The sequence below is a fragment of the Dendropsophus ebraccatus genome, chromosome 7 (assembly GCF_027789765.1).
Source record: "Dendropsophus ebraccatus isolate aDenEbr1 chromosome 7, aDenEbr1.pat, whole genome shotgun sequence".
NCBI classification, from domain to species: Eukaryota; Metazoa; Chordata; class Amphibia; order Anura; family Hylidae; genus Dendropsophus; species Dendropsophus ebraccatus.
Genome location: NC_091460.1, coordinates 100856177 through 100880405, shown reverse-complemented (window position 1 = coordinate 100880405; position 24229 = coordinate 100856177). Strand labels below are relative to the sequence as shown.

The following is a 24229-nucleotide window of genomic DNA, read 5'->3' as shown; positions in this document are numbered from 1 at the left end:
GAAGAAAGAAAAACATCCAACAGAACCTTTAAACGCTCAAGGATCAGAAAAGAGAGAACTGGGAGGGAAGTTCGACAAGAAAAGGATGTTACGGTGAGTACTCAAAAAATCCCATTTTCTCGTTCGGGGACACAGCAGATTGTGGGGCATCCTAAAACAGTCCCCAGGGGTGGGAACGATGCATTTTTATGCTATGTTTACACGGAACGATAATTCGCCCGATTGTACGATTAACGACTTCGAAGTAACGATTTTTCTGTTATAACGATCAGCGTTAAGACGGAACGACATATCGTACGGAAAATTCGTTTTGCGATCGCTTAAGCCTATCTCCCACATAGGTAAAATAGGTAAACGACTGTTTACACGGAACGATCTGTGAATTTTTTCATGTTCAAAGATCAAAATGAACGATTTCTCGCTCGTCGCTCGATCGTTCGTTGCATTTACACGTACGATTATCGTTCAAATTCGATCGTTATCGTGCAAATTACAAATCTTTTTTTGGTGAACTACCTCTTTTAAGACTAAAAATTCCCCACTGAAATGAAGGGCGGAATTTTCAGGAATTCAAATATCGCACAGCACACATACAAATAGCTTAAATGTAGCAGCCAATAGAAACTCGCAGGTCCTTCACTCAATACCTGACAACATCCACGCAGTCACATGTTCCCTATTGGCCAATAGAAGATGGCAGATCCCTAGCATTTTGCCTTACTGACATAAATGCAGATTTCAACAAGATTGTCATAGTAACAAAGACATTTTCTTTACTATTATGGATGTCACTGTTAAAGAAGAAGTCCGGTGGACTATAAAATCCTGCAGCCAGCAGGAGGGAAATAGATTGAAAGTACTAATTTACCTTTCCCTGTGCCCACGGGGAGCGGCTGGAGTCGTGATTACGCCATAACTCGGGGGAAGAGGCCTGTCCCAGCTGATGGACTGGCCGCTCAGACAATCAGTGACTGGAGAGGCATCCCACCCCAGTCACTGACTGGCTCATCGGCCAGTCCATGAGCCAGGTTTAACGTGTCACCACAATGGATGTTGTTTTAGAACAACCGCAATTACTTGCCATTAAATGGCGGCCATCCACTCATTTTTAACAGTGTGGGAACAATGCATGTTTACAATCCATTCCTTATTTTAGTTGCAAAATATTGACCAAAAATACTGTGTGGGAAGATAGCCTTGGGTTGTCAGCCTGCCTAATACACCCTTAGGGTACAAACACACACAGCGTATACGCAGCAGATTTGATGCTGTGTTCAGTTATTTAGATCTAATCTGCTGCGTATTTGCTGCGTATGGCAGCAGTAAATACGCAGCGTATATGCCGTGTGTGTTTGTACCCTTAGGGTGTGTTCACATGTAACGGATCCGCAGCGGATTTCACAGCGAGATCGACTGCGGATCCCTGCCCTGTACACTTATGGGCAGACAAACTTGCAGCGGGATGCACATCCAGCTGAATGTCCGCAGCCCGCCCCGTTAACCCCCGGAGCATATACACCTGCTCCCTGCTCCGGCTTGCTTCGGGGCTCCCAGCATGTCCCACTCAGCCCATCAGTGCGCTGCCCCACCGCAGCACACTGATTGGCTGAGTGGGACGTGAAGACGCCGGGAGCCCAAAGCAAGCCGGAGCGGGGGGCAGGCGATGTATACGCTCCGGTGGCCAGGGGGTTAACGGGGCGGGCTGTGGCTGTGAATTTGCAGTGAGAAATCCGCTACGGATCCGTTAAATGTAATCGCACCCTTATAGGCTGCGTTCACACTACGTATATTTCAGTCAGTATATGTACACTCACTGGCCACTTTATTAGGTACACCTGTCCAACTGCATGTTACCACTTAATTTCTAATCAGCCAATCACATGGCGTGCATTTAGGCATGTAGACATGGTCAAGACAATCTCCTGCAGTTCAAACCGAGCATCAGTATGGGGAAGAAAGGTGATTTGAGTGCCTTTGAACGTGGCATGGTTGTTGGTGCCAGAAGGGCTGGTCTGAGTATTTCAGAAACTGCTGATCTACTGGGATTTTCACGCACAACCATCTATAGGGTTTGCAGAGAATGGTCCGAAAAAGAAAAAACATCCAGTGAGCGGCAGTTCTGTGGGCGGAAATGCCTTGTTGATGCCAGAGGTCAGAGGAGAATGGGCAGACTGGTTCGAGCTGATAGAAAGGCAACAGTGACTCAAATAGCCAACCGTTACAACCAAGGTAGGCAGAAGAGCATCTCTGAACGCACAGTACGTCCAACTTTGAGGCAGATGGGCTACAGCAGCAGAAGACCACCCGTTACTAGCATGGTGTGCCTAATAAAATGGCCGGTGAGTGTATATTTCAGTCAGTATATTTCAGTCACTATTGCAACTAAAACCAGGAGTGGATTAAAAACACAGAAAGGTTATGATCACATAATGTTGAAATTGAGTGGATGGCTGCCATTTAATGGCAAATATTTGCTGTTATTTTAGAACAACGGCTGTTATATTGAAATAATGGCAGTTATTTACTGTTATATGGCGGCCATCCACTCAGTTTCAACATTGTGTGAACAGATCCTTTCTGTGTATTTAATCCACTCCTGGTTTTGGCTGCAATACTGACTGAAATATACGTAGTGTGAACACAGCCTTAAAGCCCAATTGGGATGATTTGGTTCTCTGCAACGCTGTATAAAGCTCCTGTGCAGCTTGTGGCACCTATTGGCTGTGGCTGCAGCAGCAGAATGAAATTTAATCCCACGGTGCAGCAGAGAGAGGGGCGGCAGGTAGTCATCTGGGCAGCCCCCTGCCTGTGTCTAGTCACCGATCTCTCCCTGTCAGCGTGCTCGACGGGGAGCCACCCTGATGACTACCTGCCGCTCCTCTCCCTGCTGCGTGTCGGGGGATTAAAGGGGAACTCTGGATAAGAAAAACTTGTTTTCTATTAAAAGTACATTAAAAGTTAAATATATGTGTCTGTACAATGTATTACCGTATCTGTACAGTTCTGTCACACTGGTAGCTGATAGAAATTCAAAAGGTGAAAAAAAAATGGCCTCTGTGCAAATCCACATTGTTTCCTGCTCCCACTGCTCTCCCCCCTTTGGAGACAAATCTTCCATGCCTCTGTCTCACATTGTGTTTGCTGAGCGCAGGCTGATGATGCAGACAGGGGGCAGGGTGTCATGTCCCAGGAGGCTTGGCTGGATCCCTCAATCCCCTGAGTGATTCACCATCTCTTTATTTTTTTTAAACTCAGTTTATTAGAATGAGTTCCACAGAATCACAAGTATAAGCATAAAGGCATGAACACGGTGAAAGATAACAGTGTGGTATCATGTTATATACATCAATAGGATGACAAAATCCAACTTTACGGTCCAACAGGGACCAGTACCCAGTCACAGAAAAAACAATAATAAACAGTCAATTAGGTCCTCACTTCATGGTCAGAAGTCATAGTGAGTGGAGAGGCACTCCAAAAACCCCATACCTTATCATGTTTCTTAGGGCATTTCCTATGAGTGAACACCACTCTTTCATATTCCACTATTTTATTAACCAATGATATCCACATTCTAACTTTAGGAGGTCGTTTGTCTATCCATCTCAGGGCAATACTCTTACGTGCCAGAAATAGCGATTCCCTTATACATATAAGAGTATGGTGAGGCCAGGTTTCCTCATCTAGAAGCCCAAATAAACAAATACCGGGATCTAACGGGACAGGTATTTGAACCACCTCTGATAGTAGGTCCGTCAACTCTCTCCAAAAACTATGTATGTGGGGGCAGGCCCAGACCATATGCCAGAAGTCTGCTGGTAGATGGGTAAATTTAGGGCAAGTTGGCTCTGGAATCCTGCCCATTCTACATAGTCTGACAGGTGTAAGGTAACTTTGGTGTATAAAATAGAGTTGGGTCATTTTGTTATTTACTGCGAGGGAGACATGTAAGTGGGATTCCAACAGTTCTTCACAATCCTCGTCAGTAAGAGAGGGAATATACGTTTTCCATTTTCCCAGAGAGGGGAGAGGATGATTATGGGCTTTAGCACGAATTAGATAATCATATAGAGAGGAAACCAGGCCTCCCGGACCCTGGGATCTGATAATGCCTATGAGTGGATAGGAGGAAATCCGAGCTCTTGGTGGAGCAAACTGGGCATTCAATGCATGTCTGAGTTGCAAAAAGCGGTAGAACTGAGAGTGTGGAATTTCATGCTTGTCTCGCAAATATTCAAAGGAGACCACCGTGTCATCTACAAAGATGTCTGCTAGGGTGTTGACCCCCAACCGTGACCAGAACTGGTAATCAGGGAGATCATATAAGTGTGTAAGCAATGAGTTCTGCCAGAGACTGGACTCGGACGGGATATCAACGTATTGGATGGTAGTGCGAGCAAGGGACCAGACCTTACGGGCTGTTTTGTGCACAGGAAGGTAGTCTGCCCTTGGGAGGACGTCAGCCGTGAGAAGCGACCATAGTGAAGGGGGAGGGAAAGAGTCAAGGAGCATCACCTCAGGGGGGGTAGGGGGGTCAACTTGGGTCCATTGCGCCAGGTATTTAGGCTGGCCTGCAAGATAATATAGGAAAATATCGGGTAGGGCCATGCCTGCTAAGTCCTTTGGCCTTTGCAGCCTAGCTAGTTGGAGCTTAGAGCGGGATGAGCCCCAAATAAAGAGAAGTTACAGCCGAGTGTAAGGATTTAAAAAACAATTGGGTCAGTGGAACAAAAACATGTTGCAGAACATAAAGACATTTAGGGAGGGTAACCATTTTTACCAAATTTATCCGTCCGGCGACAGAGAGAGGCAGCGAGCCCCAGATCCGGAATTTGTCCCTGAAATGGATCAGAAGAGGATCCACATTCAGGGTTAGAGTCTCCGAGGGTGTTTTACATATGTGTATGCCCAAGTATTTAAATGTGCGGATCACCTTCAAACCCGCCACCGTCGAGCCCTCCAGGCCATCCCTAGTAGGACTAAGGTACATGAGAGCAGACTTAGACCAATTAATGGTCAGACCGGAATAGCGGCCGTAGTCATTAATAATGGTGATGGCTCTGGGTAAAGATCTATCAGGGTCTGACAATGTCAACAATAGATCGTCAGCATACAGGCTAACTCTCTCCTCTCCCAGGGAATGTGGAATACCAGACAGGTTACTATCTCTCCGGAGTAGGGCTGCCAGGGGTTCCATGGAGAGGATAAAGAGGAGGGGGGACAGGGGGCAGCCCTGCCTCGTCCCGCGCCCCAGCCCCAAAGAAGAATATTGAAATCCGCCAGTAGAGGTGAGTGGTCTGATATACCTCTTGGTAGGTGGGAGATGGAGACTAGAACAGAATTGATAGCTGGATTTCCAACATATAATCCAGTCTAGATAGGGAATTTCTACCCGGTGTGTGGCAGGTATATTCAGAGGCATGAGGATGTCTGGATCGCCACAAATCTATCCAGCCAATTTCCTCAGTGAACTGTTGAAAGGGAGAGGGTTGAGAGGGGGAAGGGGCAGGCGGGGATGGATATAGCTTGTCACGGCTGACGTCCCATAGCATATTAAAGTCTCCCATGCACAGAAACAGAGATTGTGGATACATTGCAGCAAAGTTAGCGGCATCGTGTAAAAGTTGCAGGTTCGCAGGGGGAGGCAGGTATAGTGCAATAACCACTGGCTGTGTCTCCAACCATCCTTGAACAAATAAGGCTCTAACTTCAGGGTCCTTAAACAGTCTACCTGGTTCCCATCTAACAGTCTTGTGGATCAGCAGGGAAACTCCTCTAGAATAAGAGGTATGCGTGGAATGTGCCGCCCACTGAATCCACGGTTTAGAGAGACACCCAGTGATTGAGGGGGTCAAGTGGGTCTCCTGGAGACATATAATTTGGGTTGTGGTTGCGTATGTAGGCAAAAGTGAGGGACCGTTTATGTGGGGAACCCAGTCCCCTTACATTAAGAGAAAAGACACGGAAGGACATGGACACTACAAACACGACTGGGTAACAAAAACGGACAAATAACTAAAACAGCAATGGATGGAAAACAGATGCACGTGGCACACAAGAGAACGGGGGAGTCTGTGATATAAATAGAAAATCACAGACTATAGATAGGGGTAGTCCGAGATCCATCGGTACTCCCGCCGTCCCGCCATATGCAATATTGAGAAGGAGGGTGGATTCTAACTCAGCAGGTTGCACGCAGTATCTAACCAGCACCTCATAAACAGGTCAAATAGAACAATGCTGGCACCCCAGAAGCAAGTATAACCACTAACGGTATATGGCAAAATTAGGTAACTATACAGTTATGCACAGCAGTATCATGAGAGGTAAAACTAACGAGAAACATAAGAACATGACATAGTCACTGGGTGATCAGCGGTCCCGCTGAGGTGGTCTCTCACGGAGCTGTAACCACTCGGACGGCGTGTTGAAGAAGTATGTCCTCTCCTTGTAAACGACCCTGAGCCTCGCCGAGTAAGCCATGGAGTAAGGTAAGTTCAAGCCACGCAGTTTGTTCTTCAGGGAGGAGAAGGATGCTCTAGTTTTTTGAAGGGATGCCGAGAAGTCCGGGAACAGCATCACCGCTGAATTTTGGTATTCTATTTTGCCCTGCAGGCGGGCAGCACGCAAAATGGCGTCACGGTCACGGCTGCTCAAAAGGCGCGCCAAGAATGGACGAGGTGGAGCTCCCGGGGCAGGCGGCTTAGCTGGCACTCGGTGGGCACGTTCTATGGCGTATGCAGAAGATAGGTTGGCGGTCGGTAGGTGTTCCCTGAGCCAGTGTTCCATGAATGTACATGGGTCATTGCCTTCCGCTCTTTCAGGTAGCCCCAATATGCGCAAGTTGTTACGGCGCAGCCTATTCTCCGAATCATCTGCGCGTTGTGCCCACCCGGAGGCTGCTTTTTCTAACTCTGTGAGTTTAGCAGGAATGGGCGCCGCATCATCCTCTAACTGTGAAATGCGTACCTCGGTATCTTTGACCCGGTCTCGCAGATTATGGAGGTCTTGTCGGAGCAGGCCAACATCGATCTTTACCTCCTCTATTTTGCCCGAGTGTAAAGTAGTTGCCGTCTGGATAGCTTCCAGAAGCTGGGCTGAGACTTGTGCCAGCGTCGGTTCAGGATCCTCCTGCTCTGGATGCTGCATGGGCTCGTCGTCTCTGGGGCCTCGTGGCGTATCGGCGCCATGTTGGCCAGCCGGGCGGCTGTATTCTTTCAGCGTAGCTTGACGGGACCGACTCATGCTTGTGGTCCGGTGTGCAGCAGTAACTCCGAAGGGGATATGTCAGAAGAATAGGTGAGAATCCTCAGGATTTCGGCAGGATTAAGGCAGAGAACGTCGGTCTCAGACGGAGCTCAGTTCAGTTGCGTCTGCTCATGCCGGAAGTTGGCCACCCCCCCCGATTCACCATCTCTGACCGTCCAGAAGCAGGTGTTGCACTGATTTCTCTAATTGTGCAGAAGTGTGCAGTGAAATTAAGGCTGTGTTCACACATGTTGGGAGTTTTATTGCAGTACTGCAGCGTATTCACAAAAATGATGCAGTAACACAAGTAAATGATGCTTGTAACACAAGTAAATGACGGCAGAGAGGATCAGAGCCTTATTGTGGGGCTCAACTTCAAAGATAAAAGATGCTTGATCATAATATGTGCGTGGAAATAAAAAGAAAAAAAAAATTCAAAAAGTTCCTTACTTTATTCCAATATCAGTGTTACAGGTAGAGAATACAGCGTGCTGTGTGGTGTTACAGGTAGAGAATACAGCCTGCTGTTATGGGGAGAGAATACAGGGTGCTGTGTGGTGTTACCGGTAGAGAATACAGTGTGCTGTGTGGTGTTACAGGTAGAGAACACAGTGTGCTGTGTGGTGTTACAGGTAGAGAATACAATGCTGTGTGGTGTTACAGGTAGAGAATACAGCTTGCTGTGTGGTGTTACAGGTAGAGAATACAGGGTGCTGTGTGGAGTTACAGGTAGAGAATACAGGGTGCTGTGTGGTGTTACAGGTAGAGAATACAGGGTGCTGTGTGGTGTTACAGGTAGAGAATACAGCGTGCTGTGTGGTGTTACAGGTAGAGAATACAGTGTGCTGTGTGGTGTTACAGGTAGAGAATACAGCGTGCTGTGTGGTATTATAAGTAGAGAATACAGCGTGATGTGTGGTGTTACAGGTAGAGAATACAGGGTGCTGTGTGGTGTTACAGGTAAAGAATACAGTGTGCTGTGTGATGTTACAGGTAGAGAATAGAGCGTGCTGTGTGATGTTACAGGTAAAGAATACAACATGCTGTGTGGTGTTACAGGTAGAGAATACAGCGTGCTGTGTGGTGTTACAGATAGAGAATACAGCGTGCTGTGTGGTGTTACAGGTAGGGAATATAGCGTGCTGTGTGGGTGGGACCACACCAGTAAATCATAAATTACTGCAAATAATTCAATAACACAATGAAGCTGCAATGTGTGAACACAGCCTAGATGTTCTGAAATAGATTTGGGCGGGGAATAGGCAGTTTGGAGGACTGTGATGAACAGCTGAGGGAAAGCATTGCATTCTGGAACCTGTAGTACTGTGTACAACTGATAAACCAGGAAGTGCAAAAACACAAAACCCCCCAAAACAAATGGATTTTTGGTAGTTTATCAATGGAATAGATAGGTAAGTAATGCTTTATGCTTCTGCATAAGTTTAATTTTTTTTAACCTCTACCTAGAGTTCCCATTTAAACTTCATTTTCTCCAGTATAAAGCTGCAGCCGCAGCCAATACATGCCACAAGCTGCACAGGAGCTTTATACAGCACTGCTAAGAACCAAATCATGCAAAGAGGGGGTCCATGGAGTCTAAAGCCCGTATTCCACGGGTCGTTAAGAGGAGCAAACGAGCACTGTCAGCGCTCGTTTGCTCCTCGTTCCCCGCTCGCTGCCGCCGCTATTCAACGCGTCGGCAGCGAGCGGGTGAGTGCGGGAGGGGCGGCGGGGTGCTGCGGGGGTGGCTGCTCGGAGGATCGCTGATCGTCCGGGCAGCCCATAGGATATAGCAGCGTCTGCTGCCGACGCTCCTATTCAACGGAGCGACGGCAGCAGATCGCTGCTATATCAGTCGCTTGTTTTTCAACATGTTGAAAAACAAGCGACTGCAACGATCAGCCGACATGAACGATGTCGGCTGATCGTTGCACTCTATTCCACGGAACGATTATCGTCCGTAGCGGTCGATATCGTCCGAAAACGAACGATAATCGTTCCGTGGAATAGGGCCATTAGTTTCAAGTCTGCTATTTTCACATATAGGGCTCAAGCACACTGAGCAAAAGGCGAGGAATTGAAGAGGAATCCGCTCTTAAATTCTGCTTAAAATTCCTCCCGTAAAAGAATGAACAGAGCAAAGTCTCATTGTGTTCAATGGGATTTCCGCTCTGCTGTTCACACTGCAGAATTTCCAAGCAGAATTTTCTGCCGCAGATCCGATTTCCACATGTAACATGTAACATGTCACTTCTTAGGGCAGAATCTGCTAGAGGAGTCCTATAGAAGTCAATGGGGCTTGAATTCTGCTTGAATTCCACTCGAATTCAGCTCGGAGCAGAATAGAAGAGGAATTTCAAGCATAAATCCCTCGCCTTTTGCTCAGTGTGCATGAGCCCAAATACAGTACTAGAGTTTACACGCATAGACCAGTGTGCCCCAGTTATAACAGATGGATTGGTGATCTCTACCACTATGTATGCCCCATATGGCCGCACTGTGATAATAACCCCTGTAAATATGACGGCTGCCGGGTATAGACTTATCAGTCATGTGTCTCCCCGTCTCTTACCTAGTGGTCTGCAGCCCAGCATAGAGAATGAGGACGTAGCCACGCCTACACCTCAGCAATTGGCTAATTAGCATGCACGTTTTGGCGTTTTGCGTCTCACCGTGCCATACGTTGCGTTTCAGCCGCCATAATTCTGCGGCGCCAAAGGGCGAGAGCCGGTTCCGGATTTCTGACGTCATCCACCTATAGCCCCGCCCCTCTTTCACATAAGGTCCCGGATGTGGCTCTCTTGTTCGATCTTTCCAGAAGCTACTGGTGAGAGAGGAAGGTCGGTGGATTCGTACGCCAGCAGGGTGAGTGCCGCTGCCGCCGCTCCCGGTAGGGCCGGTTAGCCGGCAATCTCTTTAGTAAGGTGCTGTGAGGTTCCCTGTGTGGCAGCTTTCACCCGGCAGCGCTAAAATGTCGCTTTGCGGTGTCCATCACTAGATCCGGGATGGATAACCGGACCGCCTCTTACTGCCTGTGCCCGGCGCCATGAAGTACGATGGGTGGGGGAGGGGAGCTGTGTGCCCCGGGGCCCCTCCGTTATCTTAGCCTATAGGCTGGAGGAGTGATGGGGCAGCCATCATCCCACTATAGTCAGGGGGAGTTATATGTACAGCCAGCAGGGGGCTCCACCGGCTGTTATAGAGAGCTCCTTACCCTCAGCTGTCCCTGCACTCCTGGCTGTGTTACCTGCACCAGGCGGAGGTCAAGGTTCTGTGCTCATGGACCTCCTGGTCAGCTGAGCATCCATATGTTTTGTATGGAGAGAGGAGGTACCTGCTCACTGATCTGTAATGCTGATAATCAATGGAGGTCAATTATCTGCCCGTGTACGCTTGGCACAATACCAGAATTTGGGCTTTGATACTGATTCTTGGTTTCTTAAGATTCTTCATACTACAATTCTATTTTAACAAAGTGTGGAAATGCATAGTCTGTCCACTTCAATATGGTGGGTGCAGGCCTTAAAGGGAAGCTGTCACCCCTGTGCCGGGGTGACAGGCTCCCGACCCCCCCCGCTACAGCCCCCTATACTCACCTGATCCCGCTGGGTCCCGCTTCTGGATCCGGTCGGGTGACTGAGATCCCAGCCGCTGCAGCCTGCGCGCGTGCTGAGAGAGGAGTCCAACGCTCATAGAGAATGATGGATCGCTGGACTCTCTGTCATTCTCTGAGCATTGGAGTCATATCTCAGCGCGTGCCGGGCTGCAGCCGCTGAGATCTCCGTGACCTGATTGGATCCAGAAGCGAGATCAGGTGAGTATAGGGGGCTGTAGCGGGGGGTCGGGACCTGTCACCCCGGCACGGGGGTGACAGGTTTCCTTTAAAGGGCTGTGTCACAAAGCAAACTTGCAGTCACATGATCTGTCCCATTAGTACTGGCAGCTGGTCTCCACTTAGCTTGTAAGCAAGGAGGATTTTGGGAAAGTGTCTGCACTGTTGCATGGCAACTGCAGGTTCACAGTTCAGAGAGGAAACCATGAAGAATAGATCTATAGGAGAGGAGAGCAGCACATGTAGGTTACCGCACTTTTCCTCTCCTGTACATATATGTATGTGATACACATCTGACTATACCTTCTTTGCTTCATGACAAAAACCCTTTAAATAATCCCCTGCCAGGGTTGCTGCACACCTCTACATGAGCCCAGGGACATCTGAGCTGCCCATGCCCCCATACTGGTGTAGATTTTGGCTACAATTGTATACTTGGTGTAGGGGAGGGCCATGGCCCCTATTGAGCAGTGCCCACCTGCAGAATCCGGGGCTGTAGCTGAGGGGAAGGAGAGCGGTGTCCTGCAGGGAGTCTCCTCAGAACAATGGCCGCTCTCTGGTTGGGGGGAAGCTTTTCCGGTTCCACAGACATTGGCGAGATTTACCATGAAATCCCTGGATTACAAGATGACGTGCAGGAGCCGTCCTCCAACCAGATATCTCATCTTCGGGGAGGAAACGCTGAGCCATTCTGTTTCTGGTCCGATAATGAACGGCTCCTTCAGAGCAGTAATCAGCCTGAAGCTCTTAAAGGGAAGGTATCAGCAGGTGTGTGCCAACGCACCTGCTTACGGCTCCCTGCAGCCGCGTACCTCATCTTTCCTGATAAGGCTAGGTGCTCCTCTTTCCTTAGGGCCCTATTCCACCAGACCATTATCGTTTGCATAATCGTTAACAATCTCAAACGACCGTTATTGCGAAAGACCTGAAAACATTTACTCATTTCCATGGAACGATAATCGTTACTTATGATCGTAATTGCGATTGTTTTTTCTTCGCTATTTATTCGCTACTGCGTTCGTATCTATTGTGAACGACCGAACAATGTCTTATTCAATGCGAACGTTTTGCGAATGAGCAGCGATAAAAATAGGTCCAGGTCTTATAAAGCGATCAACGATTTCTCGTTCGGTCGTTAATCGTTAACTGCATTTCAACCGAACAATTATCGTTTAGATTCAAACTATTTAACGATAATCTGAACAATAATCGTCCGGTGGAATAGGGCCCTCAGTCCCACTGTTTTCGATAGCCTTAAAGCGAATGTACCACCAGGTACATACTTTAAGATCTTTACATGAATAGACTGGCACCGGTGTGGGGATGCCAGTGTCGCTGTTTTTTTTTTTTTTGTGTCACTGCTCTGTTCCGTACATGGCGTCAGTCTATTCCCAGTTACCAGCCCGGCCTGAAGCGCTGGCGGCAGGCACACCCAGTGTGACGTTGTGCCCTCCACTCTGAAGCGGCTCCATTAGAATCAATGGAGTCATGTCACTGAGGGGAGGGGTTTGTCACACTGGGGGCCCCTGCCCCCAGTGCCTTAGGTCAGGCCAGTGACTTGGATTCGGGCTACAGTTCAAAAAAGGACAGCGGCACCGGCATCACCACACGGTGCCAGTCTATTTATGTAAAGATCAATGTATGTACCTGCAGGTACATTTGCTTTAAAGGGAACCTGTCAACCCCTGTGCCGGGTCAGAGCCCGGCCGACCCCCACACTAGAGCCCCTTATACTCACCTTGTTCCCGAAGTCCTGTTCCTGGGGCCAGTCCGGGGACGGAGATATCACCGTGGGAAGCCCAGCGTAAGGGGGCTGAGAAATGTATCATATTTCTGTTTTGATTAAATTTATCAAAATTATCAACAAAAAAATCCCCAACACAATAAAAAAAAATCCCAACGCACAATTCAATATATAGAAACAAAAGGACACTTACGACAACGCTAATACAAACAATGGGGTACCAAGACGCCCCCAGATTAATATATCTAGTGTAGTGATGTTGCCATTGTACAATGTTCCCCCCCCCCCCCACTACACATGGAGTAAAAATCGATATATAGATATAGGGGGTGATTTATCAAACATGGTGTAATGTGAAACTGTCTCAGTTGCTCCTAGCAACCAATCAGATTTCGCCTTTCATTTTCCAAAGAGTCTGTGAGGAATGAAAGGTGAAATCTGATTGGTTGCTAGGGGCAACTGAGCTAGTTTTACTTTACACCATCGTTGATAAATCTCCCCCATAGAGCGGTGATGGGAAGATGAGCAGTTTCCACCTACCTGCTGATTAAACAGATTCAAGTTGGTAACAAAGAGAAGCGAAGTCTATTGTGCCACTGATTCTACAAAGCTACTTTATGGTCTCCATTGACCTGATGGGCCCTCTTATCCTATTCCGATACACCCAACATATTAGTGATACCTTGCTATTATTGCAGATAGAAGGGAAAATCTGTACTTCATCAGTCTGGATGAGCGGGCTATATGCATGCCACCCGCACACACAAGAGCCACACCGGGCCCCCTCCAGTAGGGGGGAGGAAAGTATAGGGTGCCTGATAACATTCATTGCAATAAACACTACCGGGCCTCCCCCCAGCTACAATGCCAGATGGCTGTCTGACAACAAACAGTGAAGATAAACGTGCAGGTGTCAGTGTTGCCCATGGTGACCAGTCAGTTTACTGCTTTAGATTTCTGGCAGCTATAGACACAACAAGGGCATCCAGCATTATTTCTATTTTTTGAGAGCAGTGATTTAACCCCTTAAGGACCGTGCCCAAAATGGCCTGAAACGCACACTTCAGTATATGTTTGTTTATTTTTATGTTTTATTTATAAAATGGCAAAGTTGGGTGATTAAATTTTTTTTTTATTGGAGGAGGGGTATGGCATGTGTTTAAAAACTTTTAAATTTTTTATTTTACCTTTTTTGTCCCCCTAGGGGACTATAGCATACATACATTACATTATACACACTGATCACTGCTATGCCGTAGCAGTCTGTGGCAGACTCTATACAGTGATTGCCGAGCTGACTGCCAGGAGGAAGGTAAGGGACCTCCGGCAGTCAGAATGATTGGACCCCCACGGTCACACTGCAGGGGTCCCGATTGGACAGTGACATGAGCTGTGCTCCTGTCACTGATGTAAGTGCCGTGGTCACTGCAGTGGTTAATGGCAGGTCACCATGAATGGTGGGGGCCTGGCTGCTGATAGCAGCCGATCCCCACGTGCTATGAAGTGAGCTCACTTCATAACGCTGCTGGACCCACTGGCGTCCCGGTACGTCATGGGTCCTTAAAGGGGTTGTCCGGGATTTTTCAATAAACTAGCATAGCATTGACCTCTGGGTGTTGCATATTCTACATACACTTCTATTTATTTATTTATTTATTTTTTTAGAGCACTTACTGTGTTCTCAGCCTTAGTTCCTGCCTGTGAGGGAACAGTGAGTCATCAGGTGGGTGAGGTTATACAGCCACATTTCTTTAGCCCCACCCCTAACATCTAACTAACATCTGATCTCAGAAGAAACTGCAGCGGTAAGGAGAGCATGACAGACTACAATCTCTGTACTGCACTGCAGCATAGGTTGGAGCTATAAACAGTAAATAAAGGAACTATGGGGGGAATTTACCAAAACTTGTGCAGAGGAACAGGGAATCAGTTACCCATAGCAACCAGTTAGATTCTAGGTTTCTTTTTCCAAGGCCTTTTTTAAAAATGAAAGAAGCAATCTGGTTGCTATGGGTAACTGCTCCCCTGCACAGGCTTTGCTAAATCTTCCCCTATATTGTTACTATTGTAGTGTAATGATTACAGTGTTAGGGCAGAGCTGCTGCTGCTGTGTGTAATATGGAGAGGAGAGAGGAGACTTCACCTCATGGCAGTCACCATTCTATCTATTTCTTGCTGAGGTAACAGAATGCTGCCTCATTGAGACCCCGCCCACCAGTAGGATGGCTACTATAGTGTATATTTAATCCAGGACTACAACTCCTAACATGTACACGTGTGCTGGGGTTTGTAGTCCTATGACAGATAAAAGTGAGAAAAAACAAGTTGATTTGATAACATAAGTAATTGGCAGATACTGAGCCACCATGCTGCTCAAAGGACACTTGTAGTAATACAGACATTTCCCTGCCTGTGGGTGAAACTAGATTCAGAGTGGGCGGAGCTACAGGCTTGTAGAGCTGTGAGGTCACAGCTGACCCCTGTGACCTGGAAGTTCTTTATGTAAACACAAAAAGCAGAATTGGAGGATGCCCAGGGTCACAGAGGAGAAAAGCACTAAGGGAAAGGGACAGATTACAAATTATTCACATTTCCAATAAGAAAAAAAATGTTGGACAACCTCTTTAACCCCTTAACTACAGAGTCTGAAATAGCCTTAAGGCAGGGACAATTGTCACTTTTGCGTTTTCGTTTTTTCCTCCTCTCCTTCTAAGACCCATAACGCTTTCATTTTTCCATCTACTGGGCCATGTGAGGGCTTGTTTTTTTTAAGGAGCAGGTGTACTTTGTAATTGCATCTTTCAATCTGCCATTAAATGAATCACGGAACCCCTAAAATATCATTTATGGGGTGAACTGAGGTCAAAAAATGCGATTCGGCAAATTTTGGGGCCTTCCACGTTTACGTAATCCACTTTGCTGTAAAACTGGCATTTTTCCTTTATTCTATAGGTCGGTATGAACACGGCGATATGCAGGTTTACTAGGTTTTCTTACGCTTTACTATTTTTTTATTAGCAGTAAAACTTTTTTTTTCTTTTTTTTGCAAATAGGCATATTTAAAATGGTCCTATTGTGACTCCTATAGCGCATTATCACCTACGGGGTCGTATGGGGTGTCATTTTTTGCGTCATGATCTCTAGTTTTTATTAGTAACATTTTTTTCTAGATCAAATGTATTGATCGCTTTTTACTAAGTTTTTTCATACATAAAATGTCATTTAAAAAAAGCAATCTGCGTATTTTTACCGCTTTCTTTTTTCACGCCGTTCACCCTGCGGGGAAAGTAATGTTTTATTTTAATCGGACGATTACGCACGCTACAGTGTATAATATGTTAATTAACTTTATTACTTTTTATGTGTTTTATGTATGCAATGGGAAGGGGGGGGTGATTTACACTTTTATTGGGGGAGGGGCTTTGGGGCACTTTGTAAAACTTATTTATTTTTTTTACACTTATAGTTCCCTTAGGAACTAACACTTACATATATATTAGATCAGTAACACTGATCCCTGCTATGCCATAACATTGCAGGGATCAGTGTTATCTGTGATCCTCTGATTCGGCCTGCCTGTGGCGGGCTAAATCAGGGGACCGATCCGAGGACTGCACGGAGGTAAGGAGAAGACCTCCGGCAGCCAGGAAATGCGATCGGGACCCCCGCAGACACGCTGCAGGGGTCCCGATCGTTAAGTGAACGGAGATGCTCCGGTCACCTACACTTAAACGCCGCGATCGTTTAAGGGGTTAATGGGGGGCGGCCGCCATTGAGGGTGAGGGCCTGGCTGCTATCTGCAGCTGGTCCTCACCCGGTATGGGGCGGGCTCAGCTCGTGAGCCCGCTGCATAGCCCGGGACCGCGCCAGGGCGTACATTTACGTCCTCCTGCGTGAAGTCCCAGGCAGTGAGGGCATAAATGTACGCCCATTGTCATTAAGGGGTTAAGGAGTTACAGGGGTTGTACAAGATAAGTTATATAGTTCTGTGGTTGTATCCTGGTGTATTTGCTCCTTTTCATCCATGTAAATGGTGCTAAGCTACAGTACCTGACCCCGCCAATGGGCAGAGATGGCGATGCTTTCTATTCATGGACAGTAAATGATTGGCTGCTGCCAGCAACCCTGGAAACATCCAGAGGATTCTAAATAGATGACTAAGGGTAGCTTCACACGTACCGACTCGCAGCGTTAATAACACTGCGAGTCGGATAGGGCCTGGCAGATCACTTTCACTACATACACACAGCGGTCTGAACGACCGATGCGTGTATGTAATTCTGCCGGCTGCTTAACCCCTTCAGCTGCCGCCCGGCTCCCGCTCCGTATACGTTACCTGTCCTCGCTGCACGGGGTCAGAGCGTACTGCTCTCCTGCCCGGCCAATCAGTGTGTTGCCCTGCTGCAGCCACTGATTGGCCGAGCGGGAGAGCAGTGCAGCGAGGACAGGTAATGTATACGGAGCGGGAGTCAGGCGGCAGCTTAAGGGGTTAAGCAGAATTACATACACGCAGCGGTCGTTCAGCGGCACGTGTGAAGCTACCCTTAAGATGTTCATCTTGTGACTTGCTTGTTTTAATGGTGAACAGGTTTAGCTCTAGTCTGAATATCTGTTGTCTGGGGATGATGGGAACATGATGTCATAGCGTTGATTATGCTTCTCCTTACAGTATTGAAACCAACTGAAGAACAATGGTGGTGGAAACTGGTTACTATGATGTCCTAGGTGTGAAACCTAATGCTACCCAGGATGAGCTGAAAAAGGCGTACAGAAAGCTCGCACTGAAGTACCATCCAGACAAGAATCCCAATGAAGGGGAAAAGGTGGGTGTTGGTCTATTGCAGCTTCATTATTGAGTCTTTATTTTATGGACACCAATTGTCTCTGCTTTTATATTGGTACTAGTAAGGCCTCGTGCATATGGATTGTGTATGAGTGATAAGTCTGTATCGGAGGTTATGTCCCTGGGTACAGAGGGTTCTTGAATCTGTTCCTGGAGCTGCCCTGCATTCATGCTGCTGTTCTCTGGAGTGTCCGGTTGCTGCTGCAGTCCTCTCATTCCTCTAACATACTGTGGGCTCAGTAACTGCCTGCATAGCTCATCTCACTGCTGAGTCTGCAGTGCCTGCCAACATCCCACGTCACAGGAGCCACAAAGAAAACAGCTGTGGGGGGGGAGTGGGTGCCTCTTAATATCCAGGCAGACCCAGAAACCTATACAAAAACACTCTGATGACCCCCAATAAACAGGTTACCCAAGGAGAAGCAAAGGCATTACCCCTTCACCTCCCCAGCACTTTGGTGCGACCTTATACTCATCCCACTAAAGAGGGCAGGTACGATTACCCAGGTATCGAATGTGTGGGAAATCATGCAGCTAGTTACAGTTGTCTGGACTGCCCACATATGATGGTGATATGGTAACCACCACCTCTCATCTCGAAAGGTATTCCTGGTCCGACACCTGAGTGCACAGTGCCAGAGAAGTACAGGAGGGTAATGTGTCTCCTGCTCCCCAGACAACTCTTGCAAATTTCAGTGTGACAGACCAGCATAAACAAAGATACACTTTATTAAATATCAATTAACTCAAATATTCAATCAATAAGTAAAGAATTTTTTTTTGAACATTTAGCTTAACTGAGTAGTGCTGAAGTTCTATCCTTAACCTGTTAAGGACAAATGACTGGAATACCCATCATGCTGCCGTTAAGAGGGTACAGAGTGGTAGCCCCTTTTTCCTACCATTTTTCCCTGAAAATAAGACTGTGTCTAATAGCCCATTTTTTTGGAGCAAAAATTTATATGTCCTATTTTCAGGGCATGTCTTATTTTTTCTGTGACGAATTCACAAAAAATGAACATTTATTATATACGGTACAGTATATCCTCACAAACCAGCATAACCAGACACAGGTGGCAGTGGGGGTCTTACATTCGGGAGATGCCTTATTTTTAGGGGTTGCCTTATTTTAAGCTATCCTGTAAATCCTCCACTATGCCTTATTTTTAGAGGATGTCTTATTTTCAGGGAAACAGGGTAGTTTATAAAAAAAAAAGCTGCTGCAGTGTGCGGAAACTATTAAATGATTACTGATCCCACAGAGTAAACCGCGTAAGCGAATGAACTCTCCAAACTGCAGAATTGCAGATTTCTGGTCACATTTTTCACACCCCAGAAAAATTTGCATAAGGTGATCAAAAACACATATGCAAGCAAGATACAGCTAGAAAGTACAGATCATGGTGCAAAAAAAGGACACCTCGCAGAACCCATAGACCAGAAAATTAAAGGGTTAGAAGGATGCTAATAGAGCAATTTTAAATGTAGGGTTTTTAAAAAAAAAAGGTTCTAATTTTTTAAATCGGTCAAGCAAAATAAGTAATATAAATTGCATATTATTGTAATCGTACTGTGGAAATGGATATCAGTTAATGAGAATTTAATGTTTAACATAGATCAACAATATCTATGGACAGGCTGGAATATGATGGATGTCGTCATGCTTGGTCTTTTGTTTATATGGGATATTGAGGTGGTAACGTTGTAGATGTACAGAACTAAAGCTTACAGCCAATGTAAAGTAACCTGAGTATGCCTTAGTTATTTTAAGCTCTATTACTATTGTAAATGTACTTTTTGGTTTTGATTTATACAGTAATAGTAATGCCTCTTACAGTTTAAACAGATCTCTCAAGCCTATGAAGTACTTTCTGATGCAAAGAAGCGAGACTTGTATGACAAGGGTGGTGAGCAGGCTATCAAAGAGGGAGGAACAGGAGGCGGTGGATTTGGATCACCAATGGACATTTTTGATATGTTCTTTGGCGGAGGAGGAAGGATGCAGAGGGAACGGAGAGGTAAAGCCTCTGTCTACATCAATGGACTTCTCTATCCAAATGTTAAGACTGTTTTAATTTATATAATTGTTGGTTGCAGGTAAAAATGTAGTCCACCAGCTTTCTGTATCACTGGAAGATCTTTATAATGGGGCCACACGGAAACTGGCGCTGCAGAAGAACACTATATGTGACAAATGTGAAGGTATGTGTGAGCAATGAGTAAAATTTATTGTTGCGATAGAAGTAAAGAGCATCATAATACACTTGACTCCTTCCTCGCCCACCTCTTATGGCTTCTGTGTGACCTCGCCTTCTAAGACCCATAACTTTAATTTTTCCACTGATAGTTGTGGTCAGGCTTTTTTTGCAGGGCAAGCTGACTTCTTCCTGGCACTCCTTGCTAAATAATGTAATGGGAAGCCAGAAGGAAATTACTTGCACAGCAAAATTGGAAAGAGTGTGACTTGCCAAAATTATTATCCCACATATTTGCTGTTTGGTAAAACTAAGCTACAAACCCACACCCAAAATGAGTGGAAGAAAGCTGTCATGTTTTTGTAATCCTGGACAGCCCTTTTAAGCGCTAACTATTCTAACCAGTATTTTGGACTTTTTGTTACACTTTGAGAACTGATTGAATGTCTTTTAGGTCGTGGTGGTAGAAAAGGAGCTGTGGAATGCTGCTCGAACTGCAGAGGTTCCGGGATGCAAATTAGAATTCATCAGATTGGACCTGGAATGGTCCAGCAGATTCAGTCTGTATGTCCAGAGTGCCAAGGCCAAGGGGAGAGGATCAGCGCAAAAGACCGATGCAAGAATTGCAATGGCAGAAAAATAGTCAGAGAAAAGAAGATTCTTGAAGTTCACATTGACAAAGGTTTGTGGATAAAGACTGTTAGACTGTCACAAATGGCAGAAAGCTGAGCTTTTCTATAAAGGCTGCAAGATTTTTATAGGTTTGTAGTTTACTTTTATTTATGAAAATCCCCAGTCTTCAGTACTTATCAGCTGCTGTATGTCCTGCAGGAAGTAGTTTGTTCTTTCCAGTCTGACACAGCACTATCTGCTGCCACCTCTGTCCAGAGCAGGACAGGTTTTGTATGGCAATTTGCTACTGATCTGGGCAGTTCCTCACATCTTCCAGGAGGCAATTTTTACTTTAGGCACTTGTGGGTACTTGGCGTAGGAAGCTCAGGATTAGACTATTTGTATGAATTGCTATTGGCAATGAACAGGAACATACCGAATGTTTGGAGGGGATTTCAACACTGCTTTCTACTTTGTCAAATTAGACTTCTATCCATTGTGTATTCATGCAGTGTGTTTACCTCAACAGGAATGAAGGATGGTCAGAAGATCACATTCTCTGGTGAGGGTGACCAGGAACCCGGCCTTGAACCTGGAGATATAATTATTGTATTGGATGTGAAGGATCATGCTGTATTTACTAGGTATAAAGAGACACATTCTTTTACAATATAAACAGTTTTGGATCTGAATAGATGGATATAACAAATTTCCTGACTGTATTGCAGGAGGGGAGAAGATCTTCTGATGCACATGGAAATAGAACTTGTGGAGGCGCTGTGTGGTTTTCAGAAGCCAATAGTGACACTGGATTCAAGGACTATAATCATTACGTCTCATCCTGGTTAGTAGGTTGTCTTTAAAGCTGGCTTATACCAATGCCAGGTGGATGGCAATAGATACAGTTGTAGATTAATGCATGATGTGTTGGCTTTCAGGTCAGATTGTCAAACATGGTGATATCAAATGTGTGTTAAATGAAGGTATGCCAATCTACCGAAGGCCATATGAGAAGGGACGCCTTATCGTTGAATTCCAGGTGGGTAATTTCTTCTGTCTAATGAATTTTGCAACTTATACCAGATAGCTGAAATATTGGAATAAGATTGAAATATCGGGAGCTCTGCAGAACAAAATGAGTAATTGAAAGGGTATTCTGTCCCTCTAAACCTTTAGATATGTTGCTGCCCTGGCGGAGAATATTACATGCTCCACCAGTGTTTTCCTGCCTCCTCATCCAAGAGACTTGACTCTGTAGTAACATCAGATGGCACTGCCGCATCTTAGTCCTTTAACTATTATACCCAGCAGTGTGTCACGATTACTTTTAAACTTTTCACATCAAAAAGTTTTTATCAGCTGGGAGAAGCACTCAGCTGAGCAATTCTCCCTCTTTCTGTTCATTCTTACTCAGTGTTGAGAGAGAGAGAGAGAAGCATTCCGGAATTTTATTTTTTTTCCCCCCGCTGCGCACGGCCGCGTATACTCACCAGCGATAATCAGTATCCCTTGGCACAGTTCAAATACTGCGCGAGTTCACGTCACCCCTCCCCTCTTCTGTATCCATGTCAATTGAAGACTGGAACTCACACTCTTCCATACAGAATGCATTGGAGAGTGTGACTTCAGCCTTCAATCGAGATGGAGACGTGCAGAATTTCAACAGTATCGCAGGACTAGAACGAAGCCACTCTGCAGGACACCAATCATCGCTGGTGAGTAGAAGCGGCAGCGCGCAGCAGAGGGATGTAAAAAATTCTTAGCGTTTTTTTTTGTTCTGTTGGTGTGTGGGGGGGGGGGGCGCAATACTGCACTGAACATAACTATAGGGGGGGCAGTCAAAGCACTTACAAGCAGTAAACTAAAATTTTTCTTACATCCTGTTCTGCTGCTTCTCTTTTCCACCAGGTTAACTTTCCTTCAAGTGGCTTCATTTCACCCGACAAACTTCCTTTGTTAGAAAAGCTCCTACCTTCAAGAAAAGTAATCGAAGAGACTGAAGACATGGAACAAGTTGAGCTCATGGAATTTGATCCATCGCAGCAGAGGCGTTCACATTACAATGGAGAAGCATATCACGATGATGACGATGATCACCCGAGAGGTGGAGTTCAGTGCCAGACCTCCTAAGTGAAACAAAACAGATTTTTAGTTTTCTGGTATTACTCTAACAACCTGGTGAGAGAGAATCTGAAAATGCAGTGCATTTTTTGGCTCTAGAGCCACTTGGTGCTGGCATTGACTTCTGTTCTGAAGATGCATAGAAAACATTGTTGAGCAATGGACTTTAGGCTTCTTCAGCACTGAAGCTTTGTGTGTTTGTACACAGACTCTTATCCCAGTGCATATTCTATGTGTCTTAATATGAAACCTTGTATCAATTGAATAAGAACTAAGAATTAAATGTTAAGGTCCAGATTGTTCCCAGCAATTTCACTAGTAGTGTGTAAATGTCTTGTGAATTCAGGTAAATGGCATGCAGACTTCTCACACTCTTCAGGAAAACCTTTAAATGCTTCAAGACATCTTGTTTCTTTACAATAATCCCACAGATCTTAATGATCAGGTCTGACTTGTTTTCTCAGTTTGTACTTGTAAATTCACATTGTTTAACATGGTCTTAATCTTAATTTATATATATATTTTAACAACCTGATAGCAATTCCAAAACTTCAGTAACGTTCTAACTGGTTGTTTTGTGTCATGCCGGACTGCTTACACCCTTTACATGGTTGACACAAGTGATTATTACATCCTATTAAATTCTAATGATAAATTAAATAAAAGTACAGCCTCTTATTTCATTCATTGTCTCTGAATATCTCCCCTTCAAAACTGCGTGCCTTTATTTCACCCTTCATCTACATGACTGCAACAAAGGGTGTACTTCCGCCCCTTTCCGCCCCTTTAAACAATCATTCCCCCTTCTGTACTAGGGATGGCCACAAGAAAAAGATCCCTACCTGATAGCTGAAAATAAAATTGGGTCAGTCCTCCTGAGGAAGGCTGCGGTAGGAGATGAGTCTTTCTCCTGAAGACCATTATGGCACCACTTTCTGGCCACTTTCCGAGGTCTCTATGGTGTGGGTGGCCATGAAGCTGTGGGGCCTCTAGAGCTTACAGCCAGTCTCCAGTCTACAGGGATTGCCATGCCACTTCTGGTGAAGGGTTTTTAATTTTAGGCCCCGTTCACACTGAGCAAGAACTGCGCTCAGTGTCTTGCTTTTGAGTGAATGAGAGGGTGCCCGCTCCTCCGCTTCCGCCGCTCTCCGCTCAAAGGATTGACATGTCATTTCTTTGAGAGGGGAGGAGGTGGACGCGTGCACCCTCTCATTCACTCAAAGCAGGACACTGAGCACGGCGGAATTCAGCAGTTCTTGCTCAGTGTGAACGGGGCCATAAGGTGTAAGTCATCTGGGTTGCCCATCCTGAGGTCTGTTTATACTTGAGTGCATCATGCCAGATCCTAAGCTCTCTTGCTGTGGCAAAGGGGACCCTAATGTCCCTGTTTCTTTGCGTAGACGTATCCCTTATGCACAGAATTTGTTTATTATGAAATGAGCACAACTGGAGCATTCTGGAGTCCAATCATTTGACATTTAGATGCCAGTTTCTGGAGTAGGCAGATGTAGACCTAGGATAACCTGGATATAGCCAATGGGGAGAAGTTTCCAGGACTGGATCCAGCTGTTACCAGCACCTGCGGAGAAGTGGCAGTGAGTTAAAAGGAAGCTGGTTGAGTGGATTGCAAAGGT

General features: G+C 45.9%; 2 protein-coding genes across 3 annotated transcripts in view; one reads left to right on the top strand and one right to left on the bottom strand.

Moving 5' to 3' along the window:
- The window catches only part of APTX (aprataxin), a 32007-nt gene extending 21793 nt beyond the window's left edge, over positions 1 to 10214 (bottom strand). The window contains exon 1 of one of the 2 annotated variants that reach the window (XM_069977988.1): positions 9921 to 10214. In XM_069977988.1, the coding sequence (XP_069834089.1) occupies positions 9921 to 9949 (29 nt within the window). In that variant the 5' untranslated portion in view covers positions 9950 to 10214. The other variant, XM_069977987.1, reaches the window with a different exon arrangement.
- On the top strand, positions 10007 to 23278 carry DNAJA1 (DnaJ heat shock protein family (Hsp40) member A1). Its single transcript, XM_069977986.1, has 9 exons — positions 10007 to 10113; positions 17494 to 17647; positions 19505 to 19685; positions 19765 to 19869; positions 20317 to 20544; positions 21004 to 21118; positions 21203 to 21318; positions 21413 to 21513; positions 22383 to 23278. Exons 2-9 carry the CDS (start codon positions 17516 to 17518, stop codon positions 22602 to 22604), a joined length of 1200 nt encoding a protein of 399 aa, XP_069834087.1. The 5' UTR covers positions 10007 to 10113; positions 17494 to 17515; the 3' UTR covers positions 22605 to 23278.
- Positions 23279 to 24229: the final 951 nt, after the last annotated feature.

What these genes read in the sequence shown, in the direction of transcription:
- DNAJA1 (XM_069977986.1), top strand. Translation starts at nt 17,516, where the DNA reads ATGGTGGTGGAAACTGGTTACTATGATGTCCTAGGTGTGAAACCTAAT. An exon ending in TGAAGTTCACATTGACAAAG is followed by an intron (nt 20,545 to 21,003) that starts GTTTGTGGATAA and finishes TTACCTCAACAG; the next exon opens with GAATGAAGGATGGTCAGAAG. An exon ending in GCCTTATCGTTGAATTCCAG is followed by an intron (nt 21,514 to 22,382) that starts GTGGGTAATTTC and finishes CTTTTCCACCAG; the next exon opens with GTTAACTTTCCTTCAAGTGG.